The sequence below is a fragment of the Camarhynchus parvulus genome, chromosome 2 (assembly GCF_901933205.1).
Source record: "Camarhynchus parvulus chromosome 2, STF_HiC, whole genome shotgun sequence".
Classification (NCBI taxonomy): Eukaryota; Metazoa; Chordata; class Aves; order Passeriformes; family Thraupidae; genus Camarhynchus; species Camarhynchus parvulus.
Window position 1 is genome coordinate 143,795,705 of NC_044572.1, and position 25,075 is coordinate 143,820,779.

Here is a 25,075-nt window from a genome sequence, read left to right on the forward strand (position 1 = left end):
CCTGTAGTTTCCTCCCTCCTCCTTGTCCTTCTTGAAAACTGAGACAATGTTCACCAACTTCCTGTCAGCTGGGGCCTCTCCTGATTCCTGACTGCTCAAAAATCATCAAGAGAGGCTTTGGAATGACATGAGCCAGCTCATTGAGGATTCTCAGCTGAATCCCATCAGGTCCCGTAGACTTGTAGGGATGCAGCTGGAGCAGTAGATCCCACAGAATTTCAGAGTCAAATGGGAGTTGATCATTCTCATGGTCATGGTCTTCCAGCTCAGGGCACTGAGGCCCTCATGGCCCATCATCAGTGTTGAAGTCAGAGGTAAAAAATGTATTGAACCTCTCTGCCTTGTCCGTGTTGCTGTTGGGGAATGGACCATCTTTATTCAGGAGGGGTCAATGTTATTTCTACACTGCCTTTTTAAATTATATATTTGTAAAAAAATCTTTTTATTGCCTCTCACTTTCCTGGCAGCTTCACCTCCACTTGAGCTTTGGCCAAATGAATTCTCTCCCTGCAGCGGCAAGCAGCATTTCTGTATTCTTCCTGTGTCACCTGACCTTGCTTCTGCTGGGCCTACACCTTCCTTTTTTGTCTTATTTCCAAGAGAAGATCCCTGTCCAGCCAAACCAGCCTTCTGCCTCTTCTTCTTGACTTCTTGCATTAAATACCCAAGGCCAACCACACTGAGTCAGATCAAACGGCTGTTCAGCACAAAATGCTGTTTTCAGCAGTGGTTAAAAGAGGCTGCTTGTAAGATTAGGTTAAGCAAATCCCTCTAGCACTTTACAGGTCAAGGACTTCCTATCCAGAAATGATCTTTCTGCATTTAATAACTATCAAATTATTTTGGTTTTAATTTTTTTTTACTTCAAAAAAATCATTGATGAAACCTAATTTTCACCAATTTTTGGCATTTACAAAAACATTTGGCAGGGAGTTTGTCACCTTAACCATATGTTGGTGTATGATGATCCATCTCCTTCTCTGTGGTTTTCAACCATAACCTTTATTTGATACTTGACCATTGATGAGAGAGTGATGGATAAGTTCCTAGGTTACATAATCAATAGCCTAAGGTTTTTTCACTTTGTTTCTCTCTGGTTTAAGTATCCATGACAGGAGTAGAACAAGTTAACAAATCCCTTTTGAAAAGCCAACAAAATGAAAGCACTGCATGAAAGTTGCTTGAATGGTTTGATTTATACACAAGAGATTGGGCTTTGCTCTACTACAGAAAAATTTCTTACACATAACTGCTAACCACGGTCTTCAAATGAGAGATTCTTAATTAAACAAAGCAATGCTTCTGCTGGTTATTAGGAACCCAAAGTAATGTGTGCCAAAGCTGTGATGGAAAAATTGCTTTTGAATTCAGTGAACTTGCAGTCAGGTCTTCAGTGAACATTTCTATTTTCTGGAGACGAATATGTGTCCTTGCTGGTTTTGAGCTGAATGATTTTGCAGGCAAGAGTGCTGTGCAGTTTCATATGTGGCATTTCTACACATGAGGTGACGTGTCAGGAGTGAGCTCCCCATCTTTTTTGGAGTACAGCTGTATTACTAAAGCTGGCACCACATGAATCTCTCACATTGCATGGGCTGAAATCCAGCAAAAGAAGAATCTATTAAAAATACAAATTGCCAAGATCTTACTGGACCTTGGGATACTTGGTAGAGTTTTCAAATCCCTCAAAGTCACTTATTCAAAATGCACAGAGTGTTAGAATACTAAGGACAAACCTCACCCTCAGCACATGGGAACTTATTTTCCATCTTTAATTTCTGTGACTCCACTGAAAAGGTATAATTCCATCAGTACTTTCTGTATAGGGTTGTGGAAAGACCTTCTAGCAGCATGATGAAAACCAGCTGTGGGCCATCAAAATAATATATTAAGTAAAGCATCTACAGTAACTAAACTGGGCAGACACTGGCCTAGTTTGCATCAAATAATAGAGGTGGTTTGACTGCCCAAAATAATAGAGGTGGTTTGTTAGATCTTTTTCTCTGGGGTTCTTATCCAAGTTTCAACCAATATGCACCTATACAGTGCCCTCTTTAGAACGGACTTGAGGTGCAGAAAAGTTCAGGGTAGATTTTTTTTTCCATGAAGTTGTTTTGTTTCTGAAATTGAAATAAGTTTTTTAAAAAAGTGAAAAGTTTCAATGGATAACATAAAAAACTTCCTCAAAGAAAGATGTGTTGAAAAATTCCAGCAGTCTTTAGCTTTGGTAAAAATACGTTTGGGTACAGAAGTTTGGCACAGAAGATGGTCCTTGTGACATGGGCACTTTGCCCTGGGGGACTTGCCTTTATGTTAGGAAAGGTCACAGATCTCAGGAAAAAGGGCATTTTCCTGTTAGTTTCTCTCAAAGGCCCTAAGGGTTATGAAGTTTGAAGATCGTGGCTGTTCCCTGCACTGGGAGTTGAAGGAATGGAACTTCTCTTCCAGGTCTAAGGCAGATATTATTCCAGAAGGGACCCAAATACTTGGAGCAGCCGTGTTCCTTCGTAGGTGTTCCCTGAAGAGGCAGAGTGACATAGCCATGAAATGGCCTACACAACAAGTTTGCTTTCTGGAATTTTCAAAGAAAAAGAGCAGTAACTCCCTCTTTTCCCTCTAGTTTTCCTTCATGGAGATCATCAGAAAGGCAGCACTGGACAGAGATGCAGTGGAGGATTGTCCCTGGGAACCCCTTCTGTGAGAGCCAAGATTTCTGTACTATTAGAGATCCATTGGCACAGCTTGGTACCTATGATTTGGACCTACTAGATCAGGGTTTCTCTAGTATAGTGTCCAGAGGAAGCCAATATTTCTCACTGGTGACAATTTTGGGAAAGCAAAAGTAGGACTGTCCACTACTCAATCCCCTAGGAATCAGAGATCACAGCAGAGAGGACTTGTTCCAGCAGAGGGAGACCTGAGCCTACATTGTTCCTAAAAAATTTATCTTTTGGTTTTGTTTCTGAATTCCATGTATGCACTTTTTTCTCAGAAATTTGAAGAAAGTCAAGGAAGAGCCAACAGCAAAACGGCCTTTTATCAAGCTCTGCAAAATTCTCTAGGAGGAGAAGAGTCCAACTCGTTCATTGAAGATGCAGCTACATGGTATTACTCCCTGGAACACTCAACTGATGATTATTCTTCCTTTTCCAGGGCGCTGGAAAACGCCACCCGGTAAGAAAGTCATCCTAGAACAACTGTGTGATCGGAGTTGATCAAGGCTTGTTTTGCTTATCTAAAGTGTGTATTTATATTCTGAAAAACTTGAGAAATTCTTATGTAAATGAACAGAAAATGGGGAATGTGATTTCATCTTCTCTGAGGTTTCCAATGTCATTGGTAAACAGAAATTGAACTGATTTTTATGCCTTATGAAAAGTTTGACATGTTATTCTAGAACTGGATATTGAGTTCAGACTACTAATACTTTTTTTTGCATTTTCATGTCACAGATGTCTGGGTTGCTTGCACACTGCATCAACAGTTCCTTGAGTTGTCTCATCCCTATGACAGTAGAATTAATAGTCTGCCTTTTATTCCCAGTCTCCTAATTATACACTCAGATACTTTTTCCAGATGGTCAAATTTGAAAACTTGGACTTCAGCAATTACAATATTTTTTTTTTAATTATGAGACCTGCTAAATACATTTATTCACAATGTCAGGCATGACTTGAAGCCATTTCCTCTTGCTTGTTACTTTGGAGAAGAAACTAATCATCACCTCACTACAGCCTCATTTCAGGTAGTTGTAAAGAGCCATAAAGTTCTTCCCCTTGAGCTTTTTTTTTCTCCTGGCTGAACACCCCCAGCTCCTTCAGCTGCTCCTCATCAGACTTGTGCTCCAGCCCCTTCCCCACCCCATTGCCCTGCTCTGCACAGGCTCCAGCACCTCATGCACGTCAGCAGAGGAATGAGCAACTTGCCTGCAGTAAATGCACTCCCATCCTTTGCATTGAAACGTTGCATGGACTTTTGGGACATGGAAGTTGAAAACTTCCTGTTTTCTGCCTCTGAGCAAATTCAGGGACTGGCTGTGTAGGTGGAACAGATTTTCCAGAAATGAATCAAAAAATTATTTCCCTTTTCTTGCCTCTGCTTTATGAGCAGATTCATTGTGAAAACTCTTTACTTTTCAAATGTGATGTAGCTTATAAACTGGTGACTTGAATCCTAATGGGCCTGTCCAAAATGTTCCACCTGTGTTCTGAACTGAGACATCACAGCTACAGGCTCCTGGTGTCTGCACTCTCAATGTTTTCTGTCCCACTGTGAGCCTCTCCACAACACCTCAGAGACAGGATTTTCCTTTTATTCCTCCATCAGAGCTGCAGAACATTGCTCTGGGAGAGCCTTAGGGAGCAGGAGAGGAACAGAAGCCAAGATTCTCTGGGAAACATCTGATTAAAAAAGAAGACAGTCATTTCTGGGTGGTCCAGGTGTGCTGGTGCACTGGGGTCATGGAGGAAAGATCCAGAGGGTTGTGGGCTGAGCTTTGTGCCATTTATCAACTCACACATCTTGCCACATTTGTCCTACTTTGTAGCTTGTCCCAGGGATGGGCCTCCCATCACCATGACACTGAGGCCATTGCCTGCAGTACCTGCAGAGTCTCTGTGGTTCATGGGCATCAAAGCCAGAACTTGTCTTCAGTCTCCTCCTATCACCACTGTTACCCCTGCGGGAATATTCTTTAGATCAGTGAGGTTTTAAGCCATAATAAACCACTGTACAATTTACATTTAAACCATTCTTCCCACCCAGAGAACCCTCTATAAGGAGCTGTTATAACACAGGGCTGTCACATTTGATCACTGGCATTCAGCTCAGGGCTCAGTGTGGTGCAAACATTGACTTTGCAAAGCTGCAAGGGCTGGCACACCACCCATTTCCAGCAGGGAAATGGGATACATCACCCATTTCCAGCAGGAGTGGGATACACCACAATTTCCAGCAAGAATGGGATACAACACCCATTTCCAGCAGGGAAATGGGATACATCACACATTTCTAGCAGGAATGGATATACCAGCAGCTCTTCAGTCTCAGCAGCCTCCTGGGTGTAGGGATTACCTGCTCCTTTACGATATGAGGCAAATACCTTGGCTAAGGAAAGTGAATGGCTTATTCTTGGCCAAGCAAAAGGATGAGTAGTGAGACAAGGGCATCTGATAATAATACTTTGCTTCAAACACTTTGGAAATTACTCCAGCTACAGCAGAAGGTGAGGTGAAACAGTAGGTACAGAATGAGAGTCACCTATATCAGCATCACATATATGATGGAGAAAACTTTTTTTTTTGGTTTTTTGATGTTTGGTTGGTTTGGTTTCAGGTTTTTTCTCCTTCATTTTGTTTCTTTATAACAAAAAACTTACTACCAGCATAGATGTGTAAGCCAAGAAAAGTTTTATGTAAGGAATTAACTGCTAAAGTTTTAACAGGATTACAAAGTGTGATAAAGCAACATAAGTGGTTGTTATAAACTATATACATTGTGCATATTTTGTGGTTTTAAAATAATTCTACTTTTAAATTTGTTTTAGCTGCAATTTTCTGGTATTTTTTTCCCAAGTGTAAAATGAGTTTAATTTTCTTTTTCTTTCCTTTTTTTTTTCTTTTTAAAACTGTGGTATTCCATGCTTGTAAGAGATTGGCGTTTTATTTTTGTGGTTACTATGCATTTAGGTTTTTTTTCCTACTTCCTCAGAATAGCTGACTTTTTTCCCGCCCACAGAACCAACTGAGAATCCATTTTAAATGGTGAAATGTAACTCAAAGCATTTCTTGAGAGCTATTGCTCTCCCCAGACTCCCTGGTTTTCAAAGACCATCTGCTCATCTAAAGCCCCATGCTGGTAGGCATGTGAAGAGCAGTAATTTTTGTTTCATTTGGGTGTTGTCAACCATAACTGTCGAAGAGCCCTGTGGTCAGTGGGCCCAAAGCTTGTGGTCTCACAGATGAGCTTAAAATAAACTCTGCTGAACCAAGATAGCTACCCAAACTGTGCCTTTCATAACCATACCAGTTAAAAATAGCAACACGTTTTCATACTTCTCTGATGCCATTTGTTCTTGCACCAGTGGTTTTTTTGTTTTGTTTTCTTTTAACCTACCAAGTCTGAAGGAGAAGCTGCTGTTTCAGATTCACTAAACTGAGAATTGAAACCTCCCAGTTCCTCAGCAGAAATGTTTGTGTGCACTCACCTAGGTAAAGGTATATAAACACCCAAAGCACATGCTGAGTCCTCAGGCGCAGGAAGAACAGGGAGTGGGATGCATGTGTATGTTATATTGCCTTGAGGAATCACAGTGAGATTTATTGCAGTAAGGTCTCCTCTCTTCTACCTGCCCCTCACGTTTCTTCCAGCTACTGCTCACCCCACCTGCCAGCCCCTCTTCTTGGGGCAAAGGAAGGTTAGGAAGGTTTGGATACATTTGGTTCACTTGTACCTTTTAGACCTGGTGTTAAATTGACTATTTGACTTCCTCTTGCATTCTTATTGGTTTATCTTTCCCACCCAGACATATTGCACCAGGAATTCCGTATTGATGAGCCCTGCAGGTTATCTTCAAAAATGGTCTCTTACCTCTTCCAGTTCTAGAAACTCTACCCAAGAAGTCACACAGATACAAATTCAGAAATTATATTACTGATCCTTAAACCAGGAAATACATAAGATCTCTTATTAGATGCCATCACAACCTAGAGGTGCCAGAAAGAACTTTAAATTACTATAAGCATGATCCTTATAAACTAGACTAAAGTGGGATTGGGTTTTTTTATTTTGCCAGGATATTTCTTATGTGTCAGATCTGGTTAGTTTACTGTCATTGTTCAGCACTCCATAAAACAGCACTTCTAGAGAATTCTAAGTAGTATTAGTCTTGTAGAGGGTGAATGTGGTTTCCTTCAGTCGATTTGAAGATAGAGATATGAGCTGGTTTGGAAAATTGAAGTAAACTATCAAGATAGAGAGAGATCTGTTGCTTGTGAGGGTTCTTCGCTTTTTTCCTTTACACAACTGTGTCTGTTCTCTGCTCCTCCTTTTTTATCAGTGACCAGTTTATCACGTGTCCCATCATAAACATGGCGAGTTACTGGGCTGCTGCCTCTCAAGGAAATGTCTTCATGTACCACGTACCTGAGAGCTCCACACAGAGCAGGTAAGGAGATGCATTTCATTATGTTTCTTGGATTTAGAGTTTGTAAAACCAGGGCTGACTGTTTGGGCATGCTGTGGAATAAATGAATAGATGTAGGTATGTCAAAATAAGCAGTTCAGATGAGCAAAGGAGGGATTGGTCTCTAATAAATTCTTTAACTCTACAGGAATGTTTTTTCTGAACAGAGGCACTTCCCATTAGATATCTAAATTGAGTTTCCCCTTTCCAGCTTACCTACCCTGACCAGTTCCAATGCTAGCCTTTCAGATTCCTACTCTGCATCTGATAAACTTCCCACGAAGAATCAGAATTTGGTTCAAGTCATCAGGACTCCACGGCTCTCAAGATAAATGGGGTGTCATTTTCTAATTACTCAACATTAATCCAACACTGCCCTTTTTTGAGGTCAGTGCAGTTGTAGTCCAGTTGAACTGACTGGCCTTCAGTGTGGATGAGCTCAGGGATTTATTCCTTCCTGTGCCAGCACTGTGACTGCTGTTCTGCAGACAGACTGTCTCATGGGAAGAAAAATATTTTTGCACACAAGCATTGGTGGACTCAGGCTCTGTGTCATCCTTCATTTTAGAAGTTTACTTGAAAGATTGTCAGCAGGACAAGCTGTATTATGTTTTAGGCAGAAAGGTCTAAGTGGCTGTGGGAGATGCAATGTCTTGTTGGGCACAGAACAATCTGGTAGGCAGAGGCCTTTAAGGTGACCTTCCCTGGCTTTATTTTAGACCCAGCCCTTTGCAGAACTCAGGAAGAGGTGCTGATGTTTGCAGGCAGTGGTCAGCACTTTGGGCTGCCCTGTGACTCACTAGAGTGGCTGCTGCTCTCACAGGCTTGATGACCAGAAACTGCAGCGACAGTCACCCCTTCTGTTCCCTGAATCCCCACACCAGGGCAGGAAAGCACACAGGGATGCTTATCCTCATACTGATTCCTTATGAGGAGACCATGCTTGTTCCCAGCCCCCTGGTCTGCCCCTCACCTCTCTCCAGAAAGGCTTTTTGAGACCTTTTCCTCATTCTCAGGCTTCCTCCAAAAGGGCTCAGGGGAGGGATAGTGAATTCCTACTGGCACCATTTGATCCTGTGAAGTTCCCTGCAAACTGCCTGGGTTTTTTCCCTTCCTGATAGCAGAGTGAAAAAGCATTTGAAAGAAGCCAGCTCAGATCTAGGTTACAGATGAAGGCCATTATGCTGTGGTAACACAGGCTTGCTTTCTTTTTAACTGAGAAGTTAATCCTCAGGGAGCTGTTATTTCTCTAGCAGCTCCAGCGGGAATGTTCACAGTGTACCATTTGGCTACTGATAGGGCCAGATAAGTGATTTTTACAAGGCTCCAAACAGGGCTGAGCTATGGTATGCCAAAAATCCAGCCACACAAAAGGAAAAGATGTGTTCTCAAATGAGCCAGCAAGTTTTTTCTTGCTTTGGAGAATGATAGTGACCCAGCCATCTACGATTAAATCTTATTTGTAAGTAGATTAAATAGTACTTATACAGCTCAGACTCACTGGCTTTGAGGCAATGATTTTGAACTGATAAGAATTTTCTCTTCTATCAAGCCTTATTTAAGATTTCTCTTGTGCTGATGTTATTTAGCTCTCCTCACACTCTTCCGTGCAGCAATAGTTTATGTAGCATGCAGCTACACATTGTAATTATATTTATGTGGACACTGGTGTTCTAGGCTAATTACTTTAACTTTAGTGCAAAAGTTACTGGTTTGCTTTTCATAACCCTCTTTAAAAGAACAAACAAAGCCAGAATGCTGTCTGAAACTTGCAGGAACGTGAGGCAGAGGCTCAATTGCCTTAGGTTAAGCCACTTGCAAGGAGAAATGGCCCAACTTGATATGCTGCATGGCATCCTTACTCCTTTCATCTTTATTTATCCTTAAGTGCCATCAAAATAAATGCTGAAAAAAAATGCTTGAAAAGCAAGCACTTTAACAGAAGTTGCAGCATTCAGCTTGCCTGTGTATGAGAGGATCTCATTTGTCACTACAACATGTGTATTTATGAAGTGATACCCTTGTTTTCCTAAGGGACCCCAGATGAGGTCCTCTGCTAAATACACTGCAAGTATTTTGTTTAAATATTATCATTCATTCATTCATTCATTCATTCATAAATTAATTTTGCTTTAGTCTTCATCCCACTTTTGCCATGTCACCCTCTCTGGAGCATTGCAGCCCCACTCATGCCAGTGCTGTGATGCTGTTGAGGGAAGGAGCTTCAAATGGGAGAGTGGCTTTGACTCCTAAAAATGGGAAACCATCAAGAATCTGGAACCAACAAAATAGTTCTTGGGAATATTATCAGCAGTTTATCTTACAAACTTAAGTGATATCCATGAAACAGCCTTTAAGTAGAATATATAAACTAATCTTGGGGAAAGATCTGGCAACCATGTCCCCAACTTCCATGAGACTTCTGTAACCACTGGAACTGAGTCCTGAAAGTTCTCAAGTTCTTCTTTGAAAACTGTGACTCCTAGGGGGGGAAGCAGAGGCATGTACTCTCCCAGATAAGCTACACCCTAGGCTGGAAGGTAGGACTTGTGGGTGTGAACTTGCTCAGCAGAAGTGAGAATTGAACCCTGCAAACATTCTTTTAAAGGCCTGAATAGCAGAACCCTGTTACAGCCATTTCTTTGTGTTATTGAGCGCAATAGCCAAAGTATGATTTGCACATGGTAGTTGTGTACAGGGCATTCTATGAGTGCACACACTAAATAAGACCTCCTCATTCTTTGTAGCTGGAGGAAAATCTCATTAGACATTCCTATCAGTCATAGGCTTTTGACAGAATAATGATTTCTCAACCAGTTTGCTGAGATATAAACCTTCACTTCTAAAAATGGAAATTTTTATAGTGTTATGTCCATAGAGTAACATGAAAGATAAAATAATGAGGGTTTTTTACTTTAGTGTCTAAAATGTTCCTAAGAAGTCAGTTTACACAGGAGATGGACCTTCTCTCTTTGTGTTTGCAATCTGTATCATAAAGATGATGATAATATAATTATATAATCTATAATAATTGCTAATAGTTACCTCACAGGAGTATTGGAAAGATTACATTAAAATAATGTTTAGATAATCACAACAGTGGAAGACTATTTACTCTTGGACAAAAAATTCTGTTTGGGAAAATAGCCATTCACTAATTAGATAAGGCACCCTATAGCAACACATTCTTCAGTTTTTACTTTGTCACCTCTCTCCTACTTTATGGGTCTCCCAAAATGTAACAGAAAAGAGAGTTAAAATGCAGGGTACTGGTATTTCCTTTTGTTTCATTTAATAACTAACAGCAAAATAAACAAGAGGGAGGGAGAAGTCAGCCAGTAAAGACAGATTCAACCACAATGATGCAAAGTAGAGAAAAAATTATTAAATAGGGAGGAATTTTTGCCAGTAAAAGTAAATTTGCCAAAGTTTGTCTCTCAGCTGAATGTTTCTAAAATGTATACACATATGTACACACATTCAAGCTTTTGTAGATACAAAGGTAGTGTTAAAAAGCCTGCTCTATGTTGATGTCTATGACGTGTGGAAAATCACATAAAACCATGAACTGACAGTTTTTGCATAGATGAATGGATCTTGCAGAGAGCAAAATAATATCTCCTTCCACGTGGTAGCATTCTCCTGAGCTTGGCATGACACCATGTCTGCTTTAGTCTTCAGTTCCCATTTGAATGAGGAGCCAACTCCCACATTAATAATCTGTGGCCATACACATGACCCAGCTGCCATTTTCTCACTCTCTCTTTGAGAACACTTAGGCCTTGGAGTAAACATTTATTCTAAACAATGTAGGAGGAATGTGACTGCTCAGCACTGCCTGGGATTAGTGGGGAGAACTGGAGGATTGCTTTAGGTATGGTAAAGAAATATGTGATAGGAGAAGTATGTTTTGACAAGGATAGCATTATTAACTGTACAAAGATTTGCCTTGTTAACTCTTCAAGAGGTTTCTGGCTGATTTTTGTGTATTATATTGAAGAGGCGCCTCTTACCATGTCAGTACGGTTTCCAAGTCACATTGTGGTGCTAAATGTTCTGTCTTAAAGATGGTGGTTAAAATTCAGTGCTCTGCCCACTGAGGGGGGCTGATCATCAGCAGCAGCAGGATGGAAAAGCATCAAACTGACACTTAATGAGGCTTTATCTTGTAGTCATTAACATGACCATAATAATCATCATTAAAGCTTTTCTTCATTTTGCATGGGACATATTCACTCAAGGTTAATGAGCTGCTGCCTTTTTTGAGTCCTTTTTGTTGGGGCTGTCTTTACCTCCTGGCCATGCACTCTGGGGTACATTAGTGTGAGTTGTTAAAAGTTTGCTGTGTGCCAAGGATCACATAGTTGGCTGGGTTTAGGTGACACTTCTTAAGATTCCTGTAACTGAAGGTGAGAACTCCTGACTGATAAAACAAAAAATGTTTGTGTATGAAGCCATTCAACTATGTGAAGTATTCTTGGTTTCTGTTTTTTATGGATGCAGCAGGAATTCTGGCTGTACTTAATATCTCTTTAATTAAAGGAGATTTTTCTACTCCTTCCATTTCACAACAATTATATCAAATCCCTGTCCTTTAATCCATCCACCACTTGCTGTCCACTTGATGCTCTCCCATGTGAGATGATGTGAGTACCAACACCCCACAGGTTGGGGACAGAGTCTAAACTGGGTGCTGTGCAGGCAGACAGGAGATTGCCTCTGGGCTTCAAATAAATGATCTAAAAACAGAAGGCAGATAAATTACCAGTGGGGTGGTGACAAAATGCATGCTGCTCCATAGCTGGGCAAGCACCACAATTGCCTGTGTCCACTTGCTGCAACAACAGCTTGTCATTGTGCTCTATATCCCAGTGTCTACTCCCAGTCATCCCCTAAAAGTTGTTTTGGAAGTGCCTCTCATTCCTTTGGCCTTATCCATTGCTTTGTGCCAGCTGCAGCTATGAAAACACTGTCCAACTGATACAGCCACATCATCCCATTCTCAACTCTTTGCAGAGTTTCTCTGCTTTAAAGGCTTGGGGTCTGGACAATTTGTTTTTTCTTCCTGTGAAATAGTTTAGAGGCCTTTGCAATTCAGTAGATTTTCCACATCTTGAAAATCAGCAATAAATATGCAAAGGCAAAGTAGCCAGCTCAGGAAAAGCAGAAAACATCTTTAAATGAACCAAAATTCAGCCGAAAGACTCAGGAAAGGACAAAGCAATTTTGGAGCTCCATGTGCTGCAGTGGCAGTTCCTATCAAATGTAATCTACAAGATAAGCACAGTTAGTGCATGTTAAGCACCATGTTCTCCTTGGTGCTCTGGAGTCTTTAGGTGTACCCACCACCTTTTTCTGGAAATTCATCCATTCTTTCCACTTAAGAGTAGCCATACTGAACAAACACATGAATTTCTGTCTCCCAAAAGTCCAATCAAGTGTCAGCAGGCCTATTACTAGATCTTAAATACAGTAATTCTCTGACAGATTTGTACAATCTATGTTCTTTAGGAGTTCTGACAAGTTGATAAAAGTGCTTTCTTTCTTCCTGCCTTATGATCTATGATTTTTTTTTCCAATTAGTGTGAGTTTTCAGGCTCTTGAATTTACTGTCTGCTATTTCAATTTTATTTTCTTTAATTGGCACAGCTATAATGCAAAGTGGAACATTGTGTGTGTTGGGAGTAATTCAAGTGGAAAAGACACAGCAAACTCTAGAATACTTTTGAAAATCACATGTATCTATAGGGCTTTTTTGGTACAAAGGTGGATAAACTTGGCAGTTTAATCCTGTTAGGAGTTAAGTTTTTTCCATATGTCCTGATTTTCCTGAAAAGAAGAAAGCAAAATGTTCATCTGTTTTTCACATCCTTTCCCCCATTTGTTTGGCAGGAGTTCACGATGAGAGGAGACACATGAGCCAAATGCATCCCTAGAACTGCTGAGGTCACACCAGGCCTCATATTGGCTCACTGAATTTCTATAAATATCCAGCTATCCTTTGATTATTTTTTCCTCCCTGCAATCACTTACCATTTCCTTTCAAAAAATGTGTGGCTTTATATAATTTTTAAAATTATATTTGCTTGGCATACAAATGAACATTTCAGTCCAAGAAAAGTGCAGGGTTGGTAGGCTGCTCCTCTCCCATGACATGGATGAGACAATGCCTGTTCAGGATACTGGATATGCAGATATACTCTGCAAAGATCTGCTGGTATTAATGTGAAGATAATGCAGATGGGTGCAATTTTAATTGCCCATTTCAGCACATTTAATATTTCCAATAATCCTTACCAAAATATTTTTAAATGCATTTGCTGAAAATAAAAGCCAGAATGGGGGCAGAAGAGCACACAGGCAGTGGAACATTTTATGTAAATCATATCCTCTTCTCCTGGGACAGAGTTGTTATGAAATCCTATTTCAGCTCAAATCAGCAGGAGATTTATGAGCAACCTTTGAGTCTGAGTTTCACCTGTGCTGTTCAACTCACTCAGCAAAGTGAGTTGAATAACCTGTTCTCAGCAAAGCCAAGTGACACTGAAGAGGTAGGGATTTTTACGTTCCTAGTGATAGGCATGTCCTTGCAAATGGGATACAGAACAGGGCCTTGATTGTGAGGCTGGGAACTGAAAGCCATGATCTCTTCTCTGACACAAAATCTTTCACAGAATTGTTAGAAGGAGCAGTTATGCTCACAAAAGTTTACATTAAAGGACAAATGGTTTTATTATCTCAGCAATCTGTCACAGATTGCCAACATCTGCTTTACTTGGTGACTGACATGAGTTTGAGCACAATGTTTCTTCTGCATTTCTCAGATGATCACTGGTAATTCTGGCTGAACTCTAGCTAGTTATATCTATCTTGTTATTTTAAAATTTAAATGATTGAATAGCAGTGGGAAGTTCGATGTTTTGGTATCATATAGGATATCATTAGAATTTTGAGCTAATTTACATTGGCTTCTGTCTGTGTGTGTAGGTATAAAAAAGAACCAAAATCTACATTAAGGCAACTAAGAATAGAAGCTATGACTCAAAATGCTTTGAGATTAATTGATATTAGTTGGAACAGAGAGTAAGGAGTATTTTTAAATGAAAGGAAAAGGAGAAATATTAGGCTAGAGTAAGTCATTAATCATCAAAATGAGTTTCCAGTATGAAATAATTAGCCAGACCTAGAACGAGGACAAGGTTCAAAATAAGATCTATGTCCTAATTTACTATGGATCACACTGTGAGGTCCCTGCTGCCCTAACTCTGAGTTGTGTATTCAGTCCTAACATAGCATGGTAGTCTGCCAGATCATATTCTGTTCTGACTGCCCTGATTATGGATTGCCAGTAATGACAATTCCATTTTGCAAACAAAGTTTTTGAGGATTTCTGAATTGGGGTGGTGGTGGTGAGGCACTTTGGTTTGGGTTTTTTTTTTTTTGGTCTGGTATTTTTTGCTAGTTGTTGATTTGGCTTGGTTTGTTTTTTTTGTTTGTTTTTGTTTTTTTTTTTTTTTTTCTGGTGTTTTTTTTTTTTTCTGTGCCAAAACCTTGTGATAAAAATTTTAGTTTCAGCTCTTGGACATGGGGGCTTATATCCATGCTCTGTTTGATTTGGAACCAGAATTTAAACAAAATCAACTATAACTGGGCTGGTTTTGTTCTAAATTCTGATCTACTCTTCTTTTAATCTTCCCTTTTGAAGCTGTCCTTTGTGTGTGAAAGTAGCCACAGCTCTGCAGAGAGAAAAGTGGAGTATCTGGTGGCTAAGTAATATCTTTCTGTCTTTCCTACGTGGAAATTTAAATGGAAAATCCATCTTAGGTTTAAGGAAAATTTTCTCAGAACCTATACCTTCTCAATTAAATGGCTTGGCACTGGATAATAAAAATTCCCAGCAAATGATATTTCAGGGTCTGCTGTTAAATCATTGGTTATGAATATCACAAAGTTTCTGATTTTACCATTTTTCTGTAAACTGGACTCCAGCAGCACTTCACTTCTGAGGTGAGGTAAAAATTCCCCATGGAGAACTCAGTGTGAACAAAGTTGTAGGATCTGGCTTCTGTCCTCCCCATGGCTTAATTTACTGGTCTGCCAAATAAAAAGAGCTGTGAATATGAAAAATATTGCCATCTTAAAAAGCAAAGCTATGCAGAGAAGATCTGAAGAGCCACCTTTGCACAAAGTACTAGTCCTGTAAAGTCACCAAAGCCAAGATTTCATCCTTACACATAATTACATTCACTGCTGTCTTTAAAATAATAGATCTGTTCCTTGAAAAGGAACTTCTGTAGGGAAGTTAGTTGCTATTTGGTTTCCTTAAAGACTCCTTTTGCCCTTGTCTCTGCAGTCCTCCCTTTTGTCAAGTTGTCCTCTGAAGTCCAGCAGGGCTGTGGGGCCTTCATATCCCCATTTAGAGCTGCTGCTGTTGAGCACATGCTTGGGAGTGCAGTTTGGAGCAGCTCAGGAAATAAAAACCTCCCTTCAGAGCTGGCAGTGTCCAACAGCAAAGCTATAAATACTTATTTGTCTCACCTTTTTTTCTCTCACTCCACTTTTCCAGTGAAAACAGTGTCACTACCTGGTGTTACCTTAAGTATGTTCAGAGCTCCTACAAGACTCCAAAATCCTTGTTTGGGTATTTCTGAATTTTTGCATTTTTCACTTCCCTCTGGTCCCTTCTGACCCAAACCATTCTATGGTTCTGTTATTCTATGATTCTGTGATTCTATGATTATGATTCTATGATTCTATGATCAGAGTTTGAGGAAGGAGACAGAAATATTCTCCTGATATTTCCCATCCAGCTACCATCTAGATATTTCCCCGTTGTCTTTCCTTCTCTTCTGCCCATTTATTTATGTGCCTCTTTTCCCTCCTAACCTCAGAGGGTTTTTTCCCATCCTCATGTTTTCTTTCTCATCAACCAGAAATATTGAAAGCAGATTGTGAAATTGTAGGGTTTTGTACCACTTTATGTCTCTGTATCAAACCAAGTACAGTCATACAAATAATTCCAAATCAAATAAATTCTCTATTTATGAGATTAGTCTGGACTGTGACCTTAACAGTTTTCACCTCTAGAAACATGAGGGCTAAGAACAAAATCTCATTTAGGGGGAAACCCCCAGTCCCAGCTTACTTGTTTTAGCTTCACAGCTAATTTCACCTCTGCTGTGCAGTCCCTAAATGGTAGATTTGTCTCTTCATTGCACCTCAACTAATTTCATGTCCTCTAATCTAATCAAAAGTGACTCTTCTTTGCCAAGAAAATTGCCTGTAAGTATATATCTTACCTTTGCTGCAATATTGACATGAGAATTGCTGTTATGTACTGGGCCAAGCAAATTATTTTTAAGGCAAAATTATTAAACTATGATCTTGCTTAATCCTTCTATAAATATTTGGGGAAGAAAAATATGCTTTAATGTTGTTTCAGTTCTACATTTTTTTGGTGAATAATCTGTGAATAATTCACTTTCCAGATGCAAAGTATTACTGAGGTATTATGATAAGACTAAGGAAAACACAAGCCAAGATGTATTTCATTTAGAGGGCTGTGTGCTTTTCAAAATAGAGGCTTTGGTGTCACCACTCATAAAATGTAAAGCAGTCATCTTGCTTTTAGACCACCTGCCCGTAACGGTGGTGGAGCACTCCTTGTTCCATTGGAGGCAGTACCAGTGCTGCTGCATTTCATGTCCAAAGATAAAATAGTTTGAGTTGTGCTACCTTTTGACAAATGCCACTGCAGATGAAATGTTGTTGAGTGGATCTGGGATTTGTTTATTCTTCCCTCACAGACATCTGTTCCTTGTCCCAGGTCCCCTGATGCTGTCTGCCTTCATGCAGTATTAAACCAAGTCAATAAGACCGTTGTCCGAATGTGGAGATATGGAAAATGCAATTGGACCAGGCCAGAAATATCTCCCTCTGAGCTGTGGTTCAAAGCTATGTGTAGAACATACTTTAATTATAATTTTATTAGTAGAAGTTGGCCACTGTTTTTCTGCAGGACTTGACAATGTTGAAATCTTTGCAATTAGGTCCTGCAAGTCTTACCTGGCCAGTCTTGTCTCTGAAATGTTGAAATATTCCTTATAATGAGTTACAAGTACTATGTGGAACTACACAGCAGTTGTTCTTTCTTAAATCTTTTCTAGGGGATTATTTCAAGCTATTTTGATTTGTCTGCCATATAAAAATTGGGATGAACAGAGTGTATGAACCAAAACCACCCAGCCAGCAGAGAAATTAGATTAAAACTATGTCTAAGAGAAATCTTCATAAACATCTCCTGTTACATCTTTTCTTATCCAGAATCCTGGCCACAATGAAGTCAATGGAAAAACTCCAGTTCCTGCTAAGAAAGGCCAGAATTTTATTCCAAGTCTGTGAAATGAGCCATAATTAACCTTCCGTTGTGGCTGCCAGAATCCATGTCACCACTTGCTTCCACTTTCTGAATTTAATTTTAGTGAAAATCTGTCCAAAACTTAAGAGGGATTTAAGGAATTGCCAAGTGACTTTCTCCCTCTATCACTCTCCCTTATACACCCAGTTAATTTAGAAAATGTGCCCTAATGCCTTCCACAATTTCTTTTTGTAACAAATGTTAAAGACCCTGCACTAACATAATGGAAAATTCTCCTTGTTATTGCTTGCTCTTCATTTATGTTTTGGATTGAAGAAGTCCCACAGTTCACCACATTCTAATTAATGGTCATTAATTATTTACAACATTGCTTTATTCTCTGAAGTAATTTATTTCTCTTTCTTCCACAAATAAATAAATGATGGTTTTAATTATCTTTCTACAAATATTTGGTTTAGCTCAGGTCAGGAGTTCCTGCTGGATGTTCAGTATGCATTTGGTCTACCCTTTTACCCGAAGTATGAAGCACAATTTACTGATGAAGAAAAGGGCCTTTCCTTGCAAATTATGCAGTATATCTCCAATTTCATAAACTCTGGGTAAGTGTGAGACATTTAAGAATTGCTGTGACTGGGGAGACGGTGAGAAGTAGGAGTGTCGTCAGTCCAGGCCCTGCCCTCACTTAATCATTCTCCATTTCCTCTACAGTTTGAAAGCCTGCAGTGGGATTTGGTCCACACTGTTGGAAAGTCATGGCCAAGTTACCATCCAGAGCAGCCACCAAAGGTTTAGAGTATGAGACTTAGCTAAGTGGAATAGACATTTTATCTCCATTGACTAGCTGCAAATCCTACTAAAGTATATGCAAGCTTCAAAGACCTTGATCTTGTCTCCAGAGCTTAGTTCTAGAACCCCAATTCTTAGACTTCTTGGCTAAGAGATCTCTTTTCCCCATAAGAAAAGGGAAAGCACAAGAAGACTCAGGGCACCCTTTACCAATTAATCTGTGAACATTATTCTGTTCTACTGTGCTGTGGCCATGCTTGAGAATGAGGAGTATCTTTGGAAACCTAGTGTGGGAATGGTGGGAACACTGACTTAATGTGCTTTTTCCAGTGTCTTGGGTTGGGCTGGGATTGAGGGCTGTTGAGGGTGTTCATAAGCCTGTGTCTATACAGGTTCTATGTACCTGTGTTTAGGAAGTGAACCAGACTAAAAAGGTACTGTCAGATGAGGCACCATGAATGATTCACCAATCTGGACTGAATCTGAGCCCTGCTGGTCAGAGGGACTGGATACACATTTCCCTGACCTAGCCAATCTTCTTATCATTTTATTGTTCATGTCATTCTTTTCTAATGATAATGTCTCCCACTCCCTTAGAAATCCAAACTACCCACACAGTTTCTCGAGAAGGATGCTGGGGGTGATGCCTGCCTGGCCGATGTATCTGTCAAGTGATGGTGGCGATAACTACAAGGAGTTCACTGTTTCTTTGCCCACTCTCAAAGGACTTAAAAAAGCAGACTGCTCCTTTTGGTCTGATTATATCAGAAGGCTGAAAGCATCCACAGGTGAGAAGAGTGTTTTCTGACATTAAATAAACCCTAAATTCTCTGCTAAATGTTTTTGTCTGACTATAGTGCTGTTAAGTCACTGTGGAAAAGCACTTTTTGCAAATTAAACATCTTGCAATGTCCAGGGTATATAGTTAAGAATGTAACACTAAAAAAATTTACTTTATAGCAGATAATGTGTATTAAAGTTTAATTGTTCTGGAGTTTAACTAGCTAGAGAAATATTCTTGTTATGATGGTAAAAGATGTGACAAAGCCATGTAGAGAGCTTGCTTCCTGTTTACAGTCATAATATAGGCTCTGGGTAAACTGGAAGGCTGTGTATACAGGCCTCTTTTGTATACTGGGAACACCTAACATGAGAATGCTGAGACTCCTATGGATTAGGAGGAGCACAAATAATTTCCATCCACTGTAAAATTGCAGCTCAGGCTTTATATCTTGCTATGGTTCCTGCATGCTTTGACTTCTCACTAGATTAGTTTATTCGACTTTTTTATAGCTGTGGTGAATATGCCTCTCGCATGTGTCCTTTTATATTTGCCATAAATTTTAATGCAGCCATGAGAGCCCATCAATTTTTTCTTACTGCTTAGGACAGTAAAACCAACTCTCCTTAGATTTCAATCTGCTGCCTGTCCTGAATTTATTCTAGTAAATAAACTCCCCTTCATATCTGTGTATCTTGTAAATAAATATGGATAGCCTCAAGCAAACCAAACCAAACCATCCCTTTTTGGCAGGCAGAGATGTTTTGAATTGTTCTTGGAGGCCTGCAAGTTTTGCATGTGTTTTTTATGTCCTAAGGATTCATCTTCACAGTGAATACAGTTCAGGCTTGCTCTGCTTTGGGGGCTGTTGAATTTCTGAGAACAAAATGTACTTTCCAAGATACTGAGCTACCCAGGCTATCTGTGCCTGACACAAGACCTTGGATGGGCTGAGGCTGATGTTTGGGTGACTCAAAACTAGAATGTCTCAGAACCATCAAGCTGGTGGTTCTGATGCAAACACAGAGCATCAGTTCTCTCATTCAATAGACAACCTCAATCTTTACTCATGGTCTTTCTTCCAAAGTGGAGCCAAGCCTTTGTTGTCAGCCTTTTCATCAGTTTCTTGGTATCCCTCAATGTCTTTCAGGGTCAGAGGGGATACTTTGATGTCTTCAATGGCTTTGTGCTTATTGAGATATTGCTAATTTTCACAGCTTTATTCTGAGGTTTAAACAGTCCTGGCAATAACTCCTAAATCTTTTTGAACATCATCTCACAGCACTGTGGCTGTGTAATGCCAGACTGGGCTGAAGTCACAGCTCTGGTAGAGTGACTGCTGACCAAGCACCACGGACAGAGGCTGTTCCTAGCACCTATGGAAATTCCCCCAAAAGTGGGAAAATATCCACCAGGGCATATTGGTTTTGACATAGACAAGATTTAAAACTATCCAAAATGACATAGTAACACAAAATTCATGTATGGGTTAGTCCAGTGATCTGTCTAGCTCAGTATCCTGCTCTTCTCCACAGCCGAAGCCAAATACTTGCATGTTAAACATAAAAATACAGGGAGCAAGAGAAAAACATACTTGAAGAGTTCACAAGGTTGAGTAAAATATTTGAAAATAAGCCATAGAGTGTGAAATTTATGGAGTATGGATTGTCAAGAAAATGTTTAAAAAGTACATGTCAAAAGTACATGTTAATCTTCAAGCAGAGCTGAGTACACCCAGCTGGATCTCTAAGGCAGTATTTGCTTGGCCTCAGCACCATGGTAATGCAGTTACAAAGCTGATTTCTAAATTCCATCTAAGCTAAATTCCAAGCTAAATTCTATCTCACAGAAATGTGGGCTTGACACTTTGCTTTGATAGTTATTCTTAATCTGTTCTCTCTTGAATACTAAACTTTTTTATACAATTTAAATAGACATCACATCAAACCCTTCTCTGCTCCAGACCCCTTAGCCTGGGATGGTAACTTACAGAGACACTTGTGTGTCTCTTGATAACAATCTGAGCCCAGGTCCTTATGAGAAAAGATTCATAATGTTCATCAGTTCAGTTAGAAAGACTGCACAAAACTCAGATGGTGATGGCTGAACACGCTTAATTTATTTTTGAGAGGATGTTGTGCTGAAATTCATGCCAAAGCTGTGTCAGTCTACCAGTACAAGTTCATCACTTGCATGGCTCCCAAAAATTAGATTCTGCAGGAATTGAGTCCCTATACATTATTTTTTTACCTTGTTGATGTGTGTCCTTGCACCCACTTTGCTGTACCTGCCTTCAGAACTGAAGCCCTGCACCTCTGTTGTTCCCTGGCTCTTCCAGCCTCTGCTCCTGGAGTGCTGTCAGGCTGTCCTGAGGGACCTTGGCATATGCTGAGCACCAGATTTGAGAGAACAATGCTGCAAACCATCTTTGTATGTTGTACCCTGTACTCTTTCCTGAGGGGGATTTATTTGTCTGCCAGCTACCCTGAGATCCAATCTAACACTTTTCTGACTTTCAAAAATTATAAATGTTCATGAAAGTGTCCTTGGATTGTTGTGAGTTGCAATTTGTGCCTTCATGCCAAGTAGATGGAATTTACAAGTGTGCCAGCGAGAAGCGTGGATAACAAAACATTCCAGTCTTCACATCTAAGTACAAAAGTGTACAGGATCTAGTATGATGCAATCTCAACCAGCTGTGATGAATCCTGTTTTATTTATCTCATCTTTTCCTTAAAATCAATATTTTTCCAGCTTCATACACCATCTGGAATCTATAAGCAAAAAACTCCCCAATATATTTCAATAAAATGGAGAAGAACTGGACAAACCAATGATCATAAAATATAGCTGGAACTGGCATTTTAAAAATATTTCTCAATCCTTTGTATACTGCTGTGGGAAATGTCTTGACTTGGAAATGTCAAATCAGGCATGACTAAAGGCTCAAAGCTCAATATCTCTGTCCAACAGAAAACAGAAGTATTCCTTGCTGTGGTTTAAGCTAAACTCATAAATTTCAGCTTCTGTAATTAAACCTCTCATATTAAGAATCTGAGATGTCTTTTAGGTTATTCACTGCTGGATATAGAAGCTGTTTATCTTAACTGTTACCTGTAATTTTCTTTCCACCTAGTAAAAAAATTTTCCAAGTTTGTGTTTCGTTTTGTGATCAGACCAAAATATTTAATGACAGAATGTATCATTTGTCCCTGGCACATAATTGGAATATATGTTGTTGTATTTGAAGATAGTTTTCAAAAATCCATGTAATAAATGCAATGATTCATCATAATGTTTGCTGGCAGTGCCTTTACAAACTATGGAGAGAACTTGGAATCTGTTTCACTGCCAATGAACTAACAATCTCTTGAAGTTTTGTTTGAGACCAGTTTGTAAGGTTGGCATTTTGAGGAGCAGTTTGCTTGGGGAATTATGAAAGTGATGGTGCTTGAAGAGGTTTGGAGCTCCCATGGTTGCATTTCAAAGATGTGCTTTATATTTTGAATTATGACGGTTTCCATGGGAAACATCAAACTGAGAAACAAGAGTGGCAATTGTGGAAAAAAGGAGCTGTGGATGGCTTTTTCCAGGGAATGTGTTAATAACTTGAAATTCAGTTAGAAACAGTTCAAAACAGGAGCTCCAGAGTGTTTACATATATATTCAGACAGATGTCTGGATGCTAACATTCCTGTTACATAGTGTGGTGGACTGTGTGTGCCTAACAGTGAGTCCCTTTGTGAGGGGCCTCTCACTGCATCCTAAACAGGTGGATTTGGATCCAGTCTGCATCTCTTACTCCTCTAGCTGGTATCTAAACAGAACCAATCCTCCTAGAGCAAGTGCCTCTGTGAGCTGTCTTGCAGCTGGGGAGAAAGAAATACCTTTAGTGTCTCACACTGAAATCTTGTCTGCCTAACTTATGTGCCTAAATTTTGACTTTTAGGTATATTTTCCATGCCTAATTTAGCCAGGTTGGACTTTATCTGTAGAAAATTCAGCCAGTAGCAAAGATGGAGACTTCTCCATGAGCTGTGGGATGCCATGTAAGCCAAAAGAGAGTCCAAACAAAGTAAGAATGCTCAGAGTTCAGACTTGAATCAAAACTGAATCAGGAATGTTGTTGTTAGCATTCATCTTTTATCCTTTCTAGTCACACCTTCTTTTTTGGAAATCTCAAATAGAAAACATTCCTTTAGTATGAGGGATATCTGTGCAGCAATTAGAGGACTCTGGTTATGAGGCATTAAATAAACACCCTCAGTGCACTTTCTTGACAGAACTTGGTTGTGTTGAGGCAACTGCATCAGTGAAATTGGGTTGAAAACTGAAATCATAGGAGGTAAAAAATAACAAAGAAAAGATTTGTTGGAGGTGGGTGTTTGGGGCTTTTTGTATTACAGACAGACAAAAAATTAATGTTGCCCACACTTCCTACCTGGCAAGGAATTTTCAGGAGATAATAGAAAAATAAAACCTTTCATGAGTGGAGAAAAAACTATTATGTATTCCAATGGCAGTTATTTAAGGGACAATACTTAATTACCATGAAGTGATCTACCATTACTCTAAAGCATTTTGCAATGGATTGCCAGCTGAAAAAAAAAACAGTTTCCTGAACATTTATAGCTGCATGAAGGGTTTTTAGGTGTGACTGACAAAATGTGTACCCTGTAGCTTGCTGCCTCAATGATATGACACCTATTTTAATCTTAATTGTGTTGTCCTTTCAGGAAGTGCAAGTGGTGGAGAGCCCTCTGCAGAAAACAGCTCTGGTGAAACTCCAAGTGAAGTTACCTCCCTGGAGAGCCAGCCCCTGGGGGATGAGGTGGCTTACAGCAGATAGGGAATCACAGGGCTGTGAGGTGGCTTTGTCACACAACTGTGCATCCACATAACCATCTCACACCAGATGAACACTTCCTTTAGTTAACTTTCTCAACAAGTCCATTAGACCTTTCAATAAAGTAGTTTTCAAGAAAATTTATTAATATGGCACAAAATAAGCACTACAGCTATTGTATTAAGTCAAAAGAGACTGTAATTTGATAAAAAATAAAGAATCAATAAAAACTGCAAAACCAAAACAAATACACTTGTTCTTTATTTCTTGCAACTACACAAATGCCAGCATATTCTAGGCACCATCAGCCAGAAAAGGACATACATTAAAAGACTCAGAAGCCCCTCATTGATGAGGCTCAGGTTTGTTAAATGTCATATCTGTCTTGTCTTTTTTTATTACTCATCCTATCACAAGCTGCTGATAGGAGACAGAGCCTGGTTTGGCATTCTGGAGAAAACTAAAGTCTAAAATAAGAAGGAAGAGCAATTTAGAAGGGAATCAAGAGTATGCATTGTGTGTGTTCACATGAAGTCATGCACATGCTATACTCATGATCCCCTGTGAAATTATTTGAAGACTATTTGGATAAGGCAGAGTAGACAGAAGAGATAATGCAAAGAATATGTTCATTAAAGCTTAGATCATGCCATCCCTGGGACATCTGTCTTTTTAAAGAACAAGGTGAGATACACAATAGTTTTGGAAGCATGAGGAAAATCATAGGATACCTCTAATGGCTCTGAAGGTATTTTGGATTAGGATGTTAATTTATTGCTGGGATCACTTGGCAACAGACAGCCTTCAGTTGACAGTATATCACACACATGTCCATGAGACCTTGCAAAAAGTAAAATCAAGGTTGCCCAGTAGGACACAAATTTCTTGTGCAGTGCTGAAATGGTTTAGCAGAAGAACTCATAAGGTTTTGTTTGCTGCTTGAGCCCTTTGACAGCACACGAGCTGTTACTGCTGTCTGCCATGTATCCAGTTCCAAAGGTCTTACCAAGATAGAAGAAAAACCATGTAACATTCCTAGTTCTTACACTTACTTACATCCTGTTCAATAAACAGTAAAAACACTGAAAGAATCAAGAAGCT

The 25,075-nt window shown here is 39.7% G+C and overlaps 1 protein-coding gene across 1 annotated transcript in view; it reads left to right on the forward strand.

Annotated features, from left to right (window-relative positions):
- Positions 1-23,977, forward strand: part of TG (thyroglobulin) — a 151,776-nt gene extending 127,799 nt beyond the window's left edge. Inside the window, exons 45-49 of the mRNA XM_030964721.1 lie at positions 2,993-3,174; positions 7,058-7,165; positions 18,020-18,160; positions 18,945-19,135; positions 23,865-23,977. Coding sequence (XP_030820581.1) covers positions 2,993-3,174; positions 7,058-7,165; positions 18,020-18,160; positions 18,945-19,135; positions 23,865-23,977 — 735 coding nt within the window. The remainder of the gene's footprint in view (positions 1-2,992; positions 3,175-7,057; positions 7,166-18,019; positions 18,161-18,944; positions 19,136-23,864) is intronic.
- Positions 23,978-25,075: the final 1,098 nt, after the last annotated feature.